The sequence below is a fragment of the Triturus cristatus genome, chromosome 3_2, assembly GCF_964204655.1.
Source record: "Triturus cristatus chromosome 3_2, aTriCri1.1, whole genome shotgun sequence".
In the NCBI taxonomy this organism is placed as follows: Eukaryota; Metazoa; Chordata; class Amphibia; order Caudata; family Salamandridae; genus Triturus; species Triturus cristatus.
This window is the reverse complement of record NC_140584.1, coordinates 438,059,581-438,077,063: the sequence shown is the minus strand read 5'-3', so window position 1 is coordinate 438,077,063 and position 17,483 is coordinate 438,059,581. Positions and strand designations below refer to the sequence as shown.

At 44.3% G+C, this 17,483-nt stretch overlaps 1 protein-coding gene across 1 annotated transcript in view; it reads right to left on the bottom strand.

Moving 5' to 3' along the window:
- Positions 1–17,483, bottom strand: part of CSMD2 (CUB and Sushi multiple domains 2) — a 1,634,099-nt gene that overhangs the window by 192,642 nt on the left and 1,423,974 nt on the right. Inside the window, exons 44-48 of the mRNA XM_085648024.1 lie at positions 14,314–14,459; positions 9,109–9,189; positions 6,412–6,525; positions 3,727–3,915; positions 538–684 (exon numbers count right to left, since the gene is read on the bottom strand). Coding sequence (XP_085504150.1) covers positions 538–684; positions 3,727–3,915; positions 6,412–6,525; positions 9,109–9,189; positions 14,314–14,459 — 677 coding nt within the window. The remainder of the gene's footprint in view (positions 1–537; positions 685–3,726; positions 3,916–6,411; positions 6,526–9,108; positions 9,190–14,313; positions 14,460–17,483) is intronic.

Below are 17,483 nucleotides of genomic sequence, written 5' to 3'. Positions count from 1 at the left end.
AGAAAGTAGATTGCTACTGCCAGTTAATGCCCTCTTGATAACTAAGCTAATTGGCCAGCACAGTTTGAACCTAAAACCTGCATATTTAAACATTAGTGGGTTCTGCCCAGGGCTTTAAGCATGGTTAATACATTCTCATGGAGCCTCGGCTGCTGTTAATTGCCCACACTACAACTATGGGTCTGACACAAAGACAAGCTCGCACAATGAGGCAAGGGGCAAATTACATCTGTCACGTGGGTAAGAAGGCAATATAGAAACACCCCAAAAGCTGCCCAATACAGACAAATATGCACACTGACGCTGTGGCTGTCACAACCAAGACAGCAGAAAGACAATAGACGTTAATGCCTCCATTCTAAGCATTCAAATTGGCTAAGCCAATTGCAGCATTCCGTAAAAGATAGTCATGTACCTTAATTGATTGCATCCATGATAAAAAAGTAATGTTCAGGCTCTAGTCATTGCTGGTTATTAAATTAGTTAACTTGTAAAATGTGCTTAATTTGTAACATTGATGTGTCTATTTTGACTAACCTGAATAGCGGATTTTAAAGCCTTTTCTGGCATAAGCATGATCAGAAGACCAGCGCAGGTAGACACTGCTACCAGAACTGACTACCGTCAGGGGTGCCGAGTAGTTTCCGCTTAAAGACATCAAGCGTGGACTCTGACCAGATGGGCCTGTAAGGAGAAATTCAGGAAAACATTTACTTTACTGATGAGTGTGTGCTTCACATACCAAAACTTTCATAAATGAGCCTTCTCCATACTTGCCATGGAACAGCCGAGCTAAAATGGTTACCTAAAGCACAATGGACTCACAAGAGTACTGCGTATGGGGCAAAGGATGGACTCAGAATCACATGAAAAACAAGTGACATGAACAAGAGTATTACAATCTCAATACCATCAATAAAAATCAGGACAACAATTTTTTGTGCAGCCTGTACCAGAAAGAAGTGACAAGTGCACACATATGAGCAAATTTTTAAAAATGAATACAGTAGGCATCAGACATGCTATATATAAAAACCTTCTAGGCAATTTTTTTTGTTAGATTAGAATAGGTGCTTGGTAAAAATCTTCATACCTCTCCTATATTGGCACTTCTGCAAGTTTTCCAAGTTATCTCACCCTAGTTTGTGAAATCAAACAATGGATTTCTCTTACTTTGTGAGCAGCTAACACATTGCTTTTTGAAAATAATCTAGTTTTATAGCTTCAACAATAGTTAGATTTGCAAAAAGTATTTAGTTACATCTAGACCAGAGTAATCTCCATGATCAGATTGAATTTCCACGGTGTTGAGTGGGGTGTCTTTGCTTTGGAAAGCACAGGATGGTCAGGCAAAAAAGTAAGCCTCAAAGAAGGGCAAAAAGACAGTTGTGGAGCAAAAATGATCGCAGAAGGGATCAATGCGGCACCATAAAACCAGGGTATTTGAGGAGGTTCTTGAGAGGATAAGAATTGCTTTTCAGTGTCCAGCACTGGTGTCAACACACTTAAATCAGAGGTCTTATAAATAACTCCAGTATGCTAGTTCGTCATCCCAGGAGCACGGAAACACAGGAAATTAAACTACATTCTTAACTTGGCTAGTGGATGTACGGTGCTCAGAGTTGTAAGCTACGAACACAGGAAAGCACCAGTTAATATGTAACGGTGTACCAAACACCTGCCCGCCAATTGTATGGATCAGGAATCTCGATGGCAGATATTGAATAGTCACAATATCAACCAGAATATCAAGGACGAAAATATACTATCAACAAGATACATTGATATGATATATATATATAAGTTTCGAGGTGATCCGTCAATCAGGGTCCAAGAAAAACGAGGTCCCAAAACCCATGCATTTTCCATAGACTTTGTTGATCAGCGCTACTGCAAAAACTGAATAGAATGATATCAAATTTGGTAGGAAGTAAGATCTTGGCTTTACGCAGTGTAATAAAATATTACTTTACGTTAAAAAAACTCCTAGAAATTACCTAAAAAAAGTTTCAAGTGACGTTGTAGTTAGGAATTGTAATTATATCTTACTTTACATTTAAAGAAGAACCTTAGAAATTCACTGAAAAAATAAAGGTTAATGTAACATTATAGTTAGGTTAAAATGTCAGTGACAACATGTTTTAATCTAAAAAACACAGTAATTCACCAGTTATAGTTATCTCAAGAAACTATAAATTGTGCCCTAGGGTAACCGTAACTTGCACCCTAGCCATGCACAGCAAATTGCATCACATATTACATCCCTCATGACTGGTTGTATAACATCATTGATAACATCATTGATAACATCACTGCAACATTTGAAATGATTTCATTGATGACAAAACTGTGCATGGCAGGGGAATGAGTTAGTTACTTTAGGGAATGAGTATTCTAACTTGCAGTTTTATAGAAGCTGTAAACAATGATATCTAAAGAGCCACTGAACTCCACCTCGAGATTGAGCTCTTCTGGGGATTGCATAAGTATTATCTTCACCTTCCTATCAATGTTACCAGTAGGTGTTTCCCTCAGCGGCTCTGGCAATGTCACAAGCATCCTCATCAGCAAGTAGTTCAGAACAGTCAAGGGGTGTCCTTCTGTAGATGGTCCAAGCAAATTGACTAAGATGGTATAGGATAGTGCTAGCTTTGTTTGCATAAAATTGGTCTTCTTAGGATGGAACCACTGGAGTGTGGAGAAAGAATCTTCTCATGACTAACCATTATCAGAGCAATTGATTCCCATCACCTGGGAACTGCTCCCATTATGAATCAGGCGCACTTGGGAAGCATGTTTCAAGACTATGCTACATCCAGATGCATGTGCTAAACTTGCTTGCTAGCTTATTTGGCAATGCTGAACTTGGTGCCTGTCTTGAACAACTATTGCTGTCCTGCATCTGGTCTTCCCTAAATTGCATGACCATGCTTGTACCAGTTCGGAATAGATGATGGTGAACCATCCCATAAATTATTCTCTCCGTGATTAGAAGGGAGGAAACATATTGTCATCCTCCTATAGCCGCGGTGTCCATCATTGGTCCAGGCGGGCTGGATCCATCCATACATCCATCCCACCCACCCATCCATGTCTGTCTGTTTGTGTGTACCGGCTGGGAGCAGACTTTGGTACTTCTGTGCTGTTTCCCTGCCTGAAGGGAAACAGAGCAGAGCTTGTAAGCATAAATAGCTGCTCCCTCCGGGAGAAAGCAATGCCGGCCCCCGTACCATGCAGGGAACTGACTGGGACCGTGCGGTTCCTGGAACTCTCCCTGTGGCCCCCAACATGTGGTTTGTGGATGCTGTGCCCCGGGCCAGAGAAGGCTCAGGAAGGGGTGTCGTGAGACCTTCCACTGTTTTTAAAGGTGATACTGCCCTGGTGGTTGGGGTTCCTAGGGCATATGAAGGCTTGGGCACAGGGGCCGCACAGCCCTCCTCAATTTCCTATTGGAATTTGGCCCATGGGATGGGGTGACGATTAAGGCTCGGGGAGAGGGTCTGCATGCCATCCTCCTCTTGGAATTCTCACCAAATGGATGGGTTCCCTGGGTGCCACCTGGCGCGCCTCCCCTTTAAAACATAAAAATGGTGGAGGAAGGATGTTTCTGGTAGTTTCTTTAGAAAGACTTACTTGCACAGATAATATGTTCTCATATGTACAAATATAATATGTTCTCATAGGTACAAATATATTTTCTATTTCATAGCAAAAACCTTAACTTACCATTAAATATCTCAAACTCATCATACTCTTTCTCACTCAGGAAGTATTCAATGTTTAAGGAGATGTTGTATCCAGGCTCCACCTTAATAACCCAAGAGCAAATCTGGTACTGTGGGAAGGTAGCGGGAAAGCTCTGGCTTATGATAACCCCCATTGATGCAGTCAGGACCTCATTCATTGGGCAGTGCACTGAAAGAGAGAGAAGAAAGACTACTGAGCATGTGCAGTCAATGGTCTGAGCACACCAATCATTATACACCATGAGTGGTCATATATCAGGATTCAGTGTCATGTGCTGCAGTCCCACAACAAACAACAACAAATACAATAAACTGCACAACACACGCTACAAATGTAATAGTCTTTTGCAGCTTTTTCAGTGCTCCCGCACCTGGTTATCAACCTGGTAAGAAAAGGTGATTTTAATCAACTTAGTGTTCGATTTTGAAGCTTTCAGGTCACACAAATCTCTGCAGCCGGTGTGTTAAAACTTCGAGCTGTCTTATTGGCATGCATGCATACCTATGCCCCAGACATTCGTTAATGAGCTGGTGGAGACTCAGCATCTTCACTTTACGCAGTCTCATAGCAATTAAAATAAGAAAGGCCTATATATGGCTAGAGGGCCCTGGAATGATGACACCATTCATGAAGATTTTATTGAATTTATGTACTTTATATCTGCATTAAATTTTGATGCACAGTGTTCAATGGAAGCTTTCAGAGGGAGAGCAGTTCCCTTTCATAATAAAAATGCGAGTGCTGATGAAATCGCGGAATTAAGTATTTATTTATGTGGCACTTTCGTCTAGGTGCATTGCAGATAATGAATATCAATAAAGTCCTTTAGATCTGCCTCACTCAAAACACTATTTATGAAACAAATTGGGATAGCTTGCATTTCTATCTGTGAATTATATGCAACAGTTAATCCATGGAAAAAATATTTCTCTTTTGCTAATAACTTCGGCCCAGTTTGACGAAGCTGCAAGAAACTTTTATAAAGCAAAAAACAATGTGCCCAGTTAAGGCTGATCTTAGAAAGTTGCAGAGGGCTGGAACAAAGCAGGGAAGATGCTATAAGAGTGAGAAGAATGTTATTCTTGTGAATGCTCGCATATCAATACCAATCCTTTCCTGAGATGTTTGTAATTTTGAGGTTTAATTCCGTTCAGAGGTTACTGAAAATGTTGAGCGAAATGCCAAAGTACAAGATGTTCGGCTACCTAGACAGGACAGCCCCTGAAATCTGTTGACACCAGGAATCTGAATATGAACTCGAAAGGTGATTGGCTATGTTGAATTGAGCTTTTGAACACCTTGCACCATTTTGTGACTTACAGAGAAAGAAATATCCTTGGAGACATGGGCGGCATTGGGTACTTTACTTAATCACATGGAGGGCCAGGGCATAGGCCAGGTTAAAATCTATTTTATGTTTTAAAAGTGCTCAGTTTAAGTGCAGCATCTGCAAATTTAAACATTGCATATTTTGACTTCCCTTTTCTACTGCAGTGTGTGCTGCAGCCCGACACACACTCTGCAATGGGAAATATACACTTTTGTCGCAGTGTAATAAGGGCAGCGGGACCACCGACTCCTTGTCGGGTGGTCCCGCTTCCGCTATGGTGCTGGTTGGACGAGAGTCCGACCAGCACCGTAATGATGCCGTTAGCGTGATAAAAAGTGAACACACGTGTCTGAGAAAGTGCAAACAGCATTTTTCAAAGTAGTAGACACTGATACAGCAGGCTCTACGGTCAGACGGCAAAGACTAGAGCATGGCGGACAGCCTTCTAGAAACAGTGTTGGGCTCTAGGGTAAAGGGAGGCGGGCATAGTGCATAACTCAAAGGCTTTGTGCAGACATCTCAGGTGATGAAGATTGAGGGCCCCTGAGCACTGCCAAATTCCATGCCATTGAGCTGTTTGAGTGTGCACTGTGTGGGTTTGAAAATCCCACACAGACTAAATCCCCCTCCTCATATGCTCTGATGAAAAGAATCAGTCATCGGCTGTGAGCAAATTCTACCAGTCATGGTTGATGGATATGGTTGCCAACCTTTGAGACTATTGGATAAGGGCATGGCTAATGATTAGGCTTGCTACTAGAGAGACTTACTTCAAGCCTGCTCCCAGGCCAGGGATCAGAGCCTGCTGGGCACAACCACATTATGTGCCCAGCAGGCTCTTACAGGAGGGGCTTGAGAAACAGGGAGAGGTCTGCAGCCATGCAAAGTGGGCCCTGAAATCAGGGCGAGGTGGCAGGGCCAAAGGCCACACTCTGCTAACAGTGTCTGCCTGGTTCTCTACACCCCTCTAAGAATTTCACTGTGACCCCTGTCTCATTGACTGCGAAAAGCTCAGATGCTGTATCCTGAAGCTAGGGTTTTCCTTTGGCTTGCAATCTACTGAATTATTTGCTCTCTGCTTATCAGACCAATACGAGATAGCAGCTCACACACCATGAGCATCATAACTTGCACCAAGTGATGACTTCAAGAGCAATAAACACAGTGCGCAGCTGATGTGCATGTTTAATGTGTTAGGGGCTTGGACCTCAGTGGTAGAATAGTGGGATGACGTATCCCCTTTTCTTCCTATCAGACACACATGTGCTAACAAATTATTAATATAGTTATTATTGGTAGTAGTATTATGATTAGTGATAACAGCATGACATTACCTTCACAGGCCGGAGGGGGCCCTTCAAACTGGAGGTGGGTTCCCAATCTGCAGGTCAGAATCTCGTTCCCTATCAAGGTAAAGCCAGGCAGGCATCTGTACCTCACAATGTCACCTTAGGGAGAAAACGAGAACAGAAATGATCCATCACCGCCATCCACACGTACCACGGTTGCAAACATTCTGGATGCATGAGTATGTAACCTTCGGGCTTCCAGGCAGTAAGGTGTGTGTGTGTGTGTGTGTGGTGTATGTGTATCTGTGTTTGTGAGTGCGAGTGGGTGCAGGTTTGTTATGGACTGTGTTGTAAGTACTACGACCTGAAATACTTGGTTTTTGTTTGCACTCTGGCTGCTTTGTAACATATGCTGTGACTGATACACGAATCTGTTCCAGTACAAAACCATGATTCACAGGGAGTTGCTCAAACGCCTACCTCTACAAGATAAGGCAGGAATTGTTGTGTGACTTACTGCGAAAGGCTGTATTTTCAGCAGGGCAGCCTACAACAGGAAGCACACCTCTACCATTGCATTCATCATGAACCAAGGCTGACATTTGTTTTGAAACAGTCTCTGTCCACAAAAAAGGAGTCAAGGGTAGCTTTCAAAAACAAAAGTTTGGATTATTCAAATTATATTTGGCAGATGGCAGTGTTCTCGCTCAGCACTGCCAGGTTCCCTGATGGCTTCAGCTGGCATTCACAAAATGGAAGCTGCCTGTGACTGACAGCTTTTATTTTGCTAATGGCTCTCACTTGCTTTAGCACATCGGTACGTCATCAATGATGTGTGCCTGCAATTAATGTCACAAGCCTCTGATGCATACCTTTGCGAGTCAAAATGAGGAGGTGGGCACTGCTTCCAGGTCCCCTCCTCGTTCCTATTTGCAATGAGGTGCCGGGCAGAGGGCATTTTGCAAGTCAGAAAGGTATTTGATGGACAATATTTTCTTTGTACACTGCGGATTGACTTTTTGTAGTTGTAAAGCCTGTCATTCTGCTAATCGCAGGCTTTGAGACCATGCAAATGCTCTATAAATGAGGTTATAGGAATCCTATATTGAAACTTCTGGATTCTGTATGTGCAACTGAATTCTTTCCCCTCAAAAGTCCTAGACTGGCACTTCTGTTATGTGTCTGTAATGGAGTTTTAGGGCTGCAATTCTGAGGATTTTTGTCTACATGACATCTACTGAAATTATACTAGTGAACTGTGCAGGTTGGTTCCAGGCACTGTGCATTGTGGGTCTTTTCTCCAGGACTTCCAGAATGAGACGTTTGGATTGCCCCTGTATGGGGTCCTAAAAACTCAGAATTAAACATTTAAAACATTAGCTCTGTGAAGGTCGGGTGAGATGAGAAATTTGGGCTGGGTGAGAGTTAAAACCAGGACACACAGAATGAAATATTTGGACATGCTATATGTAAGCTTAAAGATGGTCATGATGAAACATTTAGATTGTGTGCGAGCTAGCTTCAGGAACTCCGGAATGAGACATTGGACATGGTATGTGTTAGCCAGTGGCAGCCGGCATGGCTCACAGGGGCCGGGCGGGTGCGGGGGGGATTGCTCCAAGGGGGTTGGGGAAGCCGCATGGTGCAAATAGAAAAAATAAATAAAAGATAAACTTACCTTACATCTCTGCTCCTGCTGTCCTCGTGCACATTCAGGAACCGGAAGCAGGCCCCGCTGACCAATCAAAACGCTTCAATGCAGAGTTGTGTTTGGTTTTGAGCGTCCTGGTTCAACATCAACCACGGAACGGGGGGCTGGGCACGTTCTCCATGCAGGCTGTAAAATTCTGCACATAGCAGAGCAGCCCCGCCCACCACACCGCCCGCAAAGCAGCAGGAAGCCCCATAAAATGATAATAACGCAAAGTTATTATCATTTTATGTTTCTGCTTCTCACTGCTTAAAAGCAGTGGGGCGACGCTCCTCCGCCATAGCAGAGGAGCCGTCACTGGTGTCAGCGAGATGACAGGATGAGATATTTGGTCTCTGTGTGAGTTAGCTCCAGTACTCTCAGACCCATGGACTTCGTATGTGATGACTTGATAATGGTCAGAAAGAGACATTTGAACTGCATATTTGCAAATTGCTAGAAACCCATAATGAGGCATTTGGACACTGTACAGATCACAGGAAGATGCATTTGCATCCCCCCACCTCCCCTCCGCCAGGAACATAAAGTGAGAGTTGTACTGTTTGACTGATCACCCAGGAGCGACACAAGTGACCGTAGGTGGGGGGTACTGGTTAGAGAGCTCCTCACTGTTCAGTATCCACAGAGAGCAAGCTCGCCGTGGCTCATGAAGGAACTCGTAGTGAGGGCCTATTTTCCAGTGCCTGCAGGGGTGTGGAAGGGCTCCCTGGGCGAGACTGTCACCAACTGAGGACCCCATTCACAGGAAGGCACCTTGCATTGCCAAACATCCACTGCCAACGAGCCAGAACTCTCAATATCTTTAGACTGATAATAGGGCGAGACTGCAAACAAGCCAAGAGGACCCCCCCCCGAACCCTAGAGGACGGCACCTCATGATGACCCTCTGAGGCAGCCATTAAAAGACCTTTTTAACATCTTGAGAGCAGTGCCTGTGCATGCAGCCATGCGCGCCTCTTTAAGGATGCAGAAACCACAGTGAGAATTCATAGCAAAAAAGCCATGCAAGATTGAATTTGATATCCCCATACCTATTTTAAAATCTTCGCTCTCTGTGAGAATTTCTGCATTGGGCACGGTGGTTGGCGGGTGGCACTTGCTGAGCTGATAGGCTGGAAAGAAGAAAAAGCAGGGTGTGAGGGCACTGTATCAACAGGCAAAGCGACTGGCAGCAGATAGGATGTCTGAATAGTTGCAAAATGTGTTTCAAAACTCAAGAAACCAGCCCTGGCACAAGCTTACCAACCATTTCCACAGCAGTCGTTCCCCAAAGTTGAGAAAACAGAAAAGTATTAAACCTTTGTGGAGATGCACAGGGGGTAACGTAAAATGACGCCGCCCCTCCCATGCCCCCTCCTCTGCAGGATGTTAAGAGGGGCCCTTAAATCTCCCAAATATCATTGATATAAATTTGTCCTGGGCTGAATGGGCCCCTCCTGAAGGGTTGGGAGCTCCTGAAGGCTTGGGTGGCCCGTGCCCCGCAGGAGCCTCAGTTATGCCCTTGTGAATGCATGATTGATTTATGCAGCACCACGGCAAGAAAATGCAAATGATGCCGTAAACTATGTGATTAAAGGCAAATTGGCACCACATTCTATGACATTGTCATTAATGATCTATTATGCCATTTTAAGTACACAGGCAAAAATAAACACATGCTTGAAACAAGAAAGAGTGTTGTTAGGAATCAGAATAATATTAATTCAGTAGAGCATTCAGAGCCTACTCGATTGTGTCAGAAATGCAGCAAATCTATAATTATGCAGAAAACACATCAGTCAGATAATTCAATTGACCCTAATTATAAAGCAGCAGGGACGCGAACTCCACACTCACGCACTCTACTGGAAAAATACACTCATGCGTGCCTCGCGGACATGCGCTTTCTTTGAATTGTCACCGGTGCGTTAGAACCCTTCCTACCACGAGCTCCTCCTCTCCAGAGCATCCACCAAGGAAGGAAGCAGAGGCCCAGAGCATTCCCCCCCCCATGTCTCCAATCCCAGCCTCCATTGTTTCTAATGCAGGTGTGTGTGGATACAGCTATTCAAGGTGTCACTGCGAGAACACGGACAGTTCTGTGTTTTTGTCAGGCGAGAACTTAAAACATTTCGAAAGCCACAGTTTGGACTGCTTAGAGTGCACGGCACAGTGTTACTTACAGCTGCCACGGTGCAGGCTTGGAGGAAGGCTTTCCAAAAAAAGGAGCAAAAAAGGAGTATTGGTAGGCAGAGTGGAAAGATCTAGAAGAGAGGGAGAGCCCTGCAGTGGGATTCAGAGCACTGAGAGCAGAACTACAGATATGAGGAGGCCCATCTGACGTCAGACTCAGGATATGTGCTTGACGAGCGCGTGCTCCTTGACTCCATCTTACATTCCTATGTGTTGTGTTAAGCATGTTGTTTTGGCTAATACAGGGGGTGCAGGATACATCTGTCTCTTGCAAAGATTTGAAATTTGTCAAAATTGTCAAATTCTTAATCCCATCGGTCAATAGTGAACGAGAAGTGCACCTTTAGCGGCCTGGGGATTAGTTCTGTGCACTGCACCAAAAGGGGCTGGTGCTGCGGTGCATGTACCCATAGCAGGAAATCTATTTGAAACACATATAATGTGGTACTGTGTGAATGAGTTCTACGTGGATAAAGATGGATATCACTGTTATATGAATATGGAGTATCAGGTACACTTGGAAAGCTCAGTTGAGAGTATAATTGCAGTGGCGGCCAGCTGAAAATAAAACTGGTGAGGTGAATATTGAATCCACTGACAGGCACCAGTTAAAAAAACAAAAAAAAGCAATGTCCTTAGGCTCATCACAAAGCTCTCAATCGTGGTCCGTTTAAGCAGTGTTTATAATGGGCCATGATTGACAGCTTTGAAGTTGAGGCTAAAGGCAGTATGAGTTTCTCACAGTGCCCGTCACGGAGTTAAATCAAATGATTATTAAAATAACCAAAGATTTTCTTTCCCACTGCTCCTCTTTGTCTCAGCAGCTGTTGGCTCCTCCAGCACCGGAAGCAGGCTCTCAGAGCCTCGTCCAACTCCCCTCTACCAATCCCAGCGCTGCTGCTCTCATGCTGCTCAAGAGCAGTGCTGGGATTGGCTGGGGTGTCCTGGTCCATCGCTTCTTCAGGCCCTGGAGCCCTGTGCTTGCTCTCCCCCCTCAGCTTTTGTTGGAGTGCTTAAAGTGGAGAAGTGTGGCACACTGGTTAGAGGAGGCATACCCTGAAGCAGAGGTCAGACCCGGGACCAGGGTTCAATTCCTGACGCGGCAGGGTTTGAGCCCAAGTGTCCACGGACTCGATAATTCTCACTTTGGTGCCTACTCGAATCATTGGTGCACACTCTGCAACTGTGGGCAATAGCTTGCTTAATCTCCACTACGGCCCCCCCCCCCTGCGGCGGGATGCCTGGCTTTCACCTTGGGGATGCCCAGTACGGGTTATCTTACAGGGAAAAGCCAGGACGGGTTCCCAATGCAAGCGCCGAGATGCCCAAGGGTAAGTCGAGCGCTATATAAGAACACACATACATACAAAGTGAGCATGTCATGCTGGCTGTCGCAAGACAGCAGGCCAAAGTGACATGTTCACTTTAAACTGAAGTGCATTGTGCCCACTGTTTCTCCCTGCTGCCGGCCCCACCCTCGCAGACTCTGCTGGTGCCAGGATGAAAAATAAAATGGTAATACATTTGTTTTATTAATATTTTATTTTTCATAGAGGGGCCCTCGTGGAGGCACAACCACTGCAAAATGGCTAAAACAAACGTCTTACACATTCTGTGGTCAGAACTTATCCTCTATTGACCCTAATGTATGGCAGTTGCACTTTTCATACTGACACCCACATACTGCATGCACCCTACATACTGCCTTTACTGGTGTACGATGTCTCCCCACTGTTCCCCCCTCCATCCTGGATACCATTTGTACATAAATGTGCAAAACTGAAGTTTTTTCTTTGTGAAGGAAGTGTAATTCTTGCAAAAATTTAAGAAATTCAGTACACGTAGTTGTGAAGAGAGCTTCTGTGTGGTAATCAGAATAGTGTATATGGAAGTCTTATTTGAGTTGAGTCACTCACGAAGAAAAGGTAAAGTATGCGCTCGCACATAGAATGCTCATGAGTTACTAGCAAGACAGGGTTTCAGAGCACTAGGAAGAAAAAGCTAAGTGAGGAATGTACTTACCAACAAAATGCTCTGAAGTTACCTGCAGGGCATGGCTTAAGACCAGCTGCAGGGGAAACGTAAGCAATGACTGCCCACACATCCTAAATGCTTGCAAATTACCAGTGAAAAACAAACATTGTCAGGAGAAAACTGTGAGTGCCGAAGTATAGGACAAGCAGTAAAAACTGCAGGATACTATTAGGAAATCAATAATCGGGAACTCTGCTGGATTAAGCTTGCGTAATAAAAACTCTGCATATCCATACTATTCTATCATGAGAAAAAACAATATTTTTTTGGGACAACTCTCCTCGTCCCATCTGCATATCCTCTATTATATTAAAATCTTTCGCACATGTCATGTTGCAGCTTTTCCCTTCCTCTATTGCATCAGGAAAAGTGAACCCTTACTGCTAACTTTCTTTGGGTTTATGTTACTCCTATCTTTGCATGTTCCAAAGGGGAATTACACATGCAGCATTAAAAGAACCTCAACACTGGGAAAATGCCAGCTTTGTACCACCCCCCCCCCTCAAATGGTATTACAGAAGGTGGCCCCTTCTGTAATACTAGTAGCGCTGGCGCACATGTAGATCCACAGACATCATAAAAGGGTGTTCATTCAACTGAATGGGGGCGTGGACTGATGCAAATGAAGGAATCTCTTTGCCTCTGCACCTGCACCGTATTATAAATGTGGGCGCAGATGTAAGCAGGCCTTTAGGCACGCACTCAGAGCGCCTCAAAAAGGTGGCACACTGTCAGAGTGCCTTCAAAAGGTAGCCATCTGGGAGGGATAAAAAGCGAGGAACCGACATTGGGAAGTATTTGTCACGGCTTTCTGTTCTGCTTTTCCTAAAATCCTGGAGTGTATCAGACAGAACTTTGAACGCTCCATTCTAAATCACATCCCTATTGTCCTACCTGTGTGACTCACATCCCTTCAAGGCCTATTCAATGGGGTCTCACCACAGCCAGCGCCACAGCAGCTTATGGTGTGCCTAGAGATTTCCGGCCTTGGCCAGGCTCTCCTAGGATCAATGCCGAATCAGATACCTCAGCATCTTACTAAAGACTTATCCCTTGAATTCTTATTTACCCACATTCCCAAAAGGTAAATGCAAATGAGGGTGTCTGCAACTTACTTTCCTTAGCTTCCCCCCCTACCTAAAGCCAGATTCTGAAGCTAAATGTATCTATTAGGAATAGAGACCTGAAGACCATCTCATTGGAGCCTACTGAAGCAGAGCTTTGTCAGCACAAAAATGCTGGTAGACGGTCTACACTGACAGAGATCAGAGATTACAGAGACAAGGGAACAGTCCATCATAGGGACGAGTACACTGACGCAAAGGCAGAGAAGACGAGTGCCACACACCAAACTGACCAGCACTGCAAAAGCAAGTACACCAGCAAAGACTCATCTCACAATTGTATGCATATATTTTGACATGTACAGCATAACCAAAACAGAAGACCCACTCAGCAGACTTGCATAAGTTTGTTGGAAGGTAGTGGCTCTTCACCTAGTCTCGGCTCAGTCCTCATCCAGTGCCAGGATATCTTCCCAGGTGAGTTGTGCACTCTACAAATACCCACAGTTTTCAACAAATGGCTCAAACTGTTGCACACTTTTTTAGAGGTAGTCAAATAGACTGTTAGCTACATTATGTGTTCTGTGGAAAAGCTTTAATTCACTTGCTCACACCCCCATCTTCTGCTAATTTATAACCTTAAACCAAGTGTGGGCTCTAGAGTCATCTTTCTTCCTTGTCTTGGGTTCCACCCAGTGGGATCTGTGTGGTGTCTAGTTCCCACCCACGCCCCCAGTCCATCCATATGTTGCGTAGGGCCCATCTTGAGTGTCTAGTATATTTGTTTGCCTCCTAGTTGTAATTCATCCATAAACCTCACCCTTAACTCCATCCTCCACCTTTCTTTGACTCCAGACTTCCCCTCTATTCACCCAAGGCTTAAGAGTCTGGCATTTTATTCATACTTGCAGCTACTGTACCCATAGTGGACGGCAAATCACCCTGTGCATTGAGCAATGTGCTCACCATAGAAGTAGATTGCGAAGAGTCCTCCGTTTGCAGCATCACTTTGAAATCTGATTAACACTTGGTGCGTGGAACTCTGGACAGTTTTCTTGACAGCATTCCCGGAGAAAACTCCCAGTTGTGGTGCTGTCTGGAGAGGGCCATCCCTGGAATAGAGGTAAAGCAGAAACAATGAATTTGCTCATGCTGTGTATTCATGTCAAGGTCTGCATAGAACTTTGTGTCCACTGAGGTAAAGGGAGGTTTCAGAGCATTCTTGGCCGGGAGTAGGCTAGCTATTGCTACTTGCAGGGGTAAAGTGCAGCACTCTGCTGATGACACCATTCAATGCAGCTTAATGTTGCTTAAACCTAGAACCAGAACTGCAGTATAATAGAATGGTTGACATCTTCCATGAGATGGCTTTAAATGCTGCCCCAATAGAAATGACTTAAGTGAGGAGACAAAGGGCCTGAATTAGAGTTTGGGGGACGGGTTACTTCCTCACAAATGCAACGGATATCCTGTTCGCCGTGTTACAAGTGCTTTAAATCCAATGACACTTGTAACACTGTGGATGGGATATCCGTCATGTTTGCGACGGAGAAGGAGTAACATGTCTGCCAAACTCTAAATCAGGCCCAAAATTGCATACATCACAAGTTCAGTCAATTATCCTCCTGCTTTGCATAAGTGAATGATGTTAAGAGGACAAGTAAACCAAAACATCTGCAGAGAAATCTTGATATCCTCACATTTGCTAATATGTTTCCTGGCACTCACCAATACACATGTGTATTTTGACAGCTATAAGGGTAGTCTATCCACATGGACTACCGCGTGCTGGAGTTTGCAATAATCTAACCATTGACATACAGAAATAGCCTGTGTTTTCTAGTTTATTGCAAATGATCACATCTAGCAATACCAAAAATAATAATAATAAAAAATAAATACCAATGTAATTTATCGATTAAGTGTCCTGCTGAGTTGGCAAGTTTACAATACGTTATTCATTATGCATTTTTGTGCTACCAGTTACATTGTTAAAAGTATAAATTGATAAATGTAGTAATGCGTACCAATGTCATTCACTGGGTTATTTATAGTATAGTAAACCTCCAATATTGTCTAAGTCATTTTTGGCAAAAGGCGTTCATCAGGGCTGAGTAACTTTCTTCTTTGGCAAACACTCTGTTGGCATTTAGGTCCATTTACAACACAATTCTTGGACTGCACCACCGACGGATAACTAATGCACATCAAATCTTGTTTGATGCCTTGTAAATATCCTCTTACTTTAGCGCAACCACGTTCAACAGTTTTGCAGGTATTTTATAATTGTGTTACGTTGATATCTGTATCTCTCTGGGTACTTTCAGGGTTAGTGAGGAATCCCAATCAGAGGTGGCTGCTTAGCAATGTGAAGCCTTCAAGGGGGAGGAAGGCGGCTTCCAAAGTAGCGTCACTTCCCATAACCCCATGGTAACCTGGTTTAGAGTGGATATAGACATGCACCTCTTATAGGCATGCACCTCCTACTCCTAGTCTTCTACTCTGTTTCTAAAGTGCTCCTCATTAAGAAACCACTGCTTATTACAGATGTATGACTGCACATTATGAACACAAAACAAATAACCAACAAAAAACAACTTTAGGACTATTGCCACTGAGTTTATTTTCGGGAGTCTGCTGGCTTCCAGAGAACTTATTTGGGAATAGGGTAGAAAACAATTGTTTTTAGCAAGTTATACTCAAATACCATACATGTTGAAAGTATCAGATTTACATAAAACGACGAGACCCAATGTATGCTAAATGATGACGGAACAGAGTGACTAAAGGAAAGCCATTGAAAGTTACAGGAATGAACGCTTTGGACAGAGAGTCCTTGGGTTTTAAGGGAGAAAACAAAAGCCCATAGATGAACAAGTTACTTACCTTCGGTAATGCTTTTCCTGGTGGATACAGTATCTGCCTGTGGATTCCTCACCTTGTGAATATCCCCTGCACCAGCATTCCACTGAACTTTTCTTTCCTAGCACTCCACGTCGACAGGGGCGACGTCACAATGCATCGGCTCCGCACGCGACTCCGTACGACGTCATCGGAGCCATAAGAAGCCCACGTCGGCGTGATGACGTCAGTTCCACCCATTTTTCCGTGCCTTCGAGGCGAACAGGTGAACCAACGACAACTCCAAGTATACACAGTATACAGAATACCAACATATATACATAGCATACAGAGCAAAAGAATGCTAATCAAACAAGCATTTCCTACAAATGTACAAGAAAGTATACAAACATTTCAAAAAAGACCTCTTTCATGGTATACAAAGGTGGACAATGGGGAGGCGGGTGGTTCAGTGAGGAATCCACAGGCAGATACTGTATCCACCAGAAAAAGCGTTACCGAAGGTAAGTAACTTGTTCTACTGATGGATACATCTGCCAGTGGATTCCTCACCTTGTGAATAGATTCCCACAGCAGTCCCCACTCCCGGAGGAGGGTGTCCACCTTCCTATACCAGAAAGTCTTGCAAGACAGAGCGCGCGAAGTGGCCCTCCCTCCTCATCTCAGAGTCCAAGCAATAATGCTTTGCGAAGGTATGGAGGGAGGCCCAAGTCGCGGCTTTACAAATGTCTGCCACAGGAACACCCCGGGCCAAAGCAGACTTAGCTCTAGTTGAATGAGCTCTAATGACCTCAGGAGGGGTCTTACCAGCCAGGGCGTAACAGATCTTGATGGCAAGGATAATCCATCTCGACAACGTGCACTTGTGCACCACTCTCCCTTTGGAATGTCCAACATAACCCACGAAGAGCTGATCGTCCAGACGAAAGTCTTTCGTTCTGTCCAAGTAAAAGCTGACAGCTCTCTTTGGGTCCAGGCGATGAAGCCTTTCCTCCTCTTTGGAAGGATGAGGAGGAGGATAGAAAACAGGGAGAATAATGGACTGCCCCAAATGAAACGGAGTGACAACTTTTGGCAGGAAAGCAGCCCTGGTCCTGAGAACCATCCTTTCAGCATGCAAGGTTAAAAACGGGGGTTTAGAACTAAGAGCTTGAAGCTCACTCACCCTCCTTGCCGAGGTTATGGCTACAAGAAAAACACCTTAAAGGACAACAGCCTCAAAGGACAACTATGTAGAGGCTCAAACGGGGATCCCATCAGAAAGGTTAAAACAA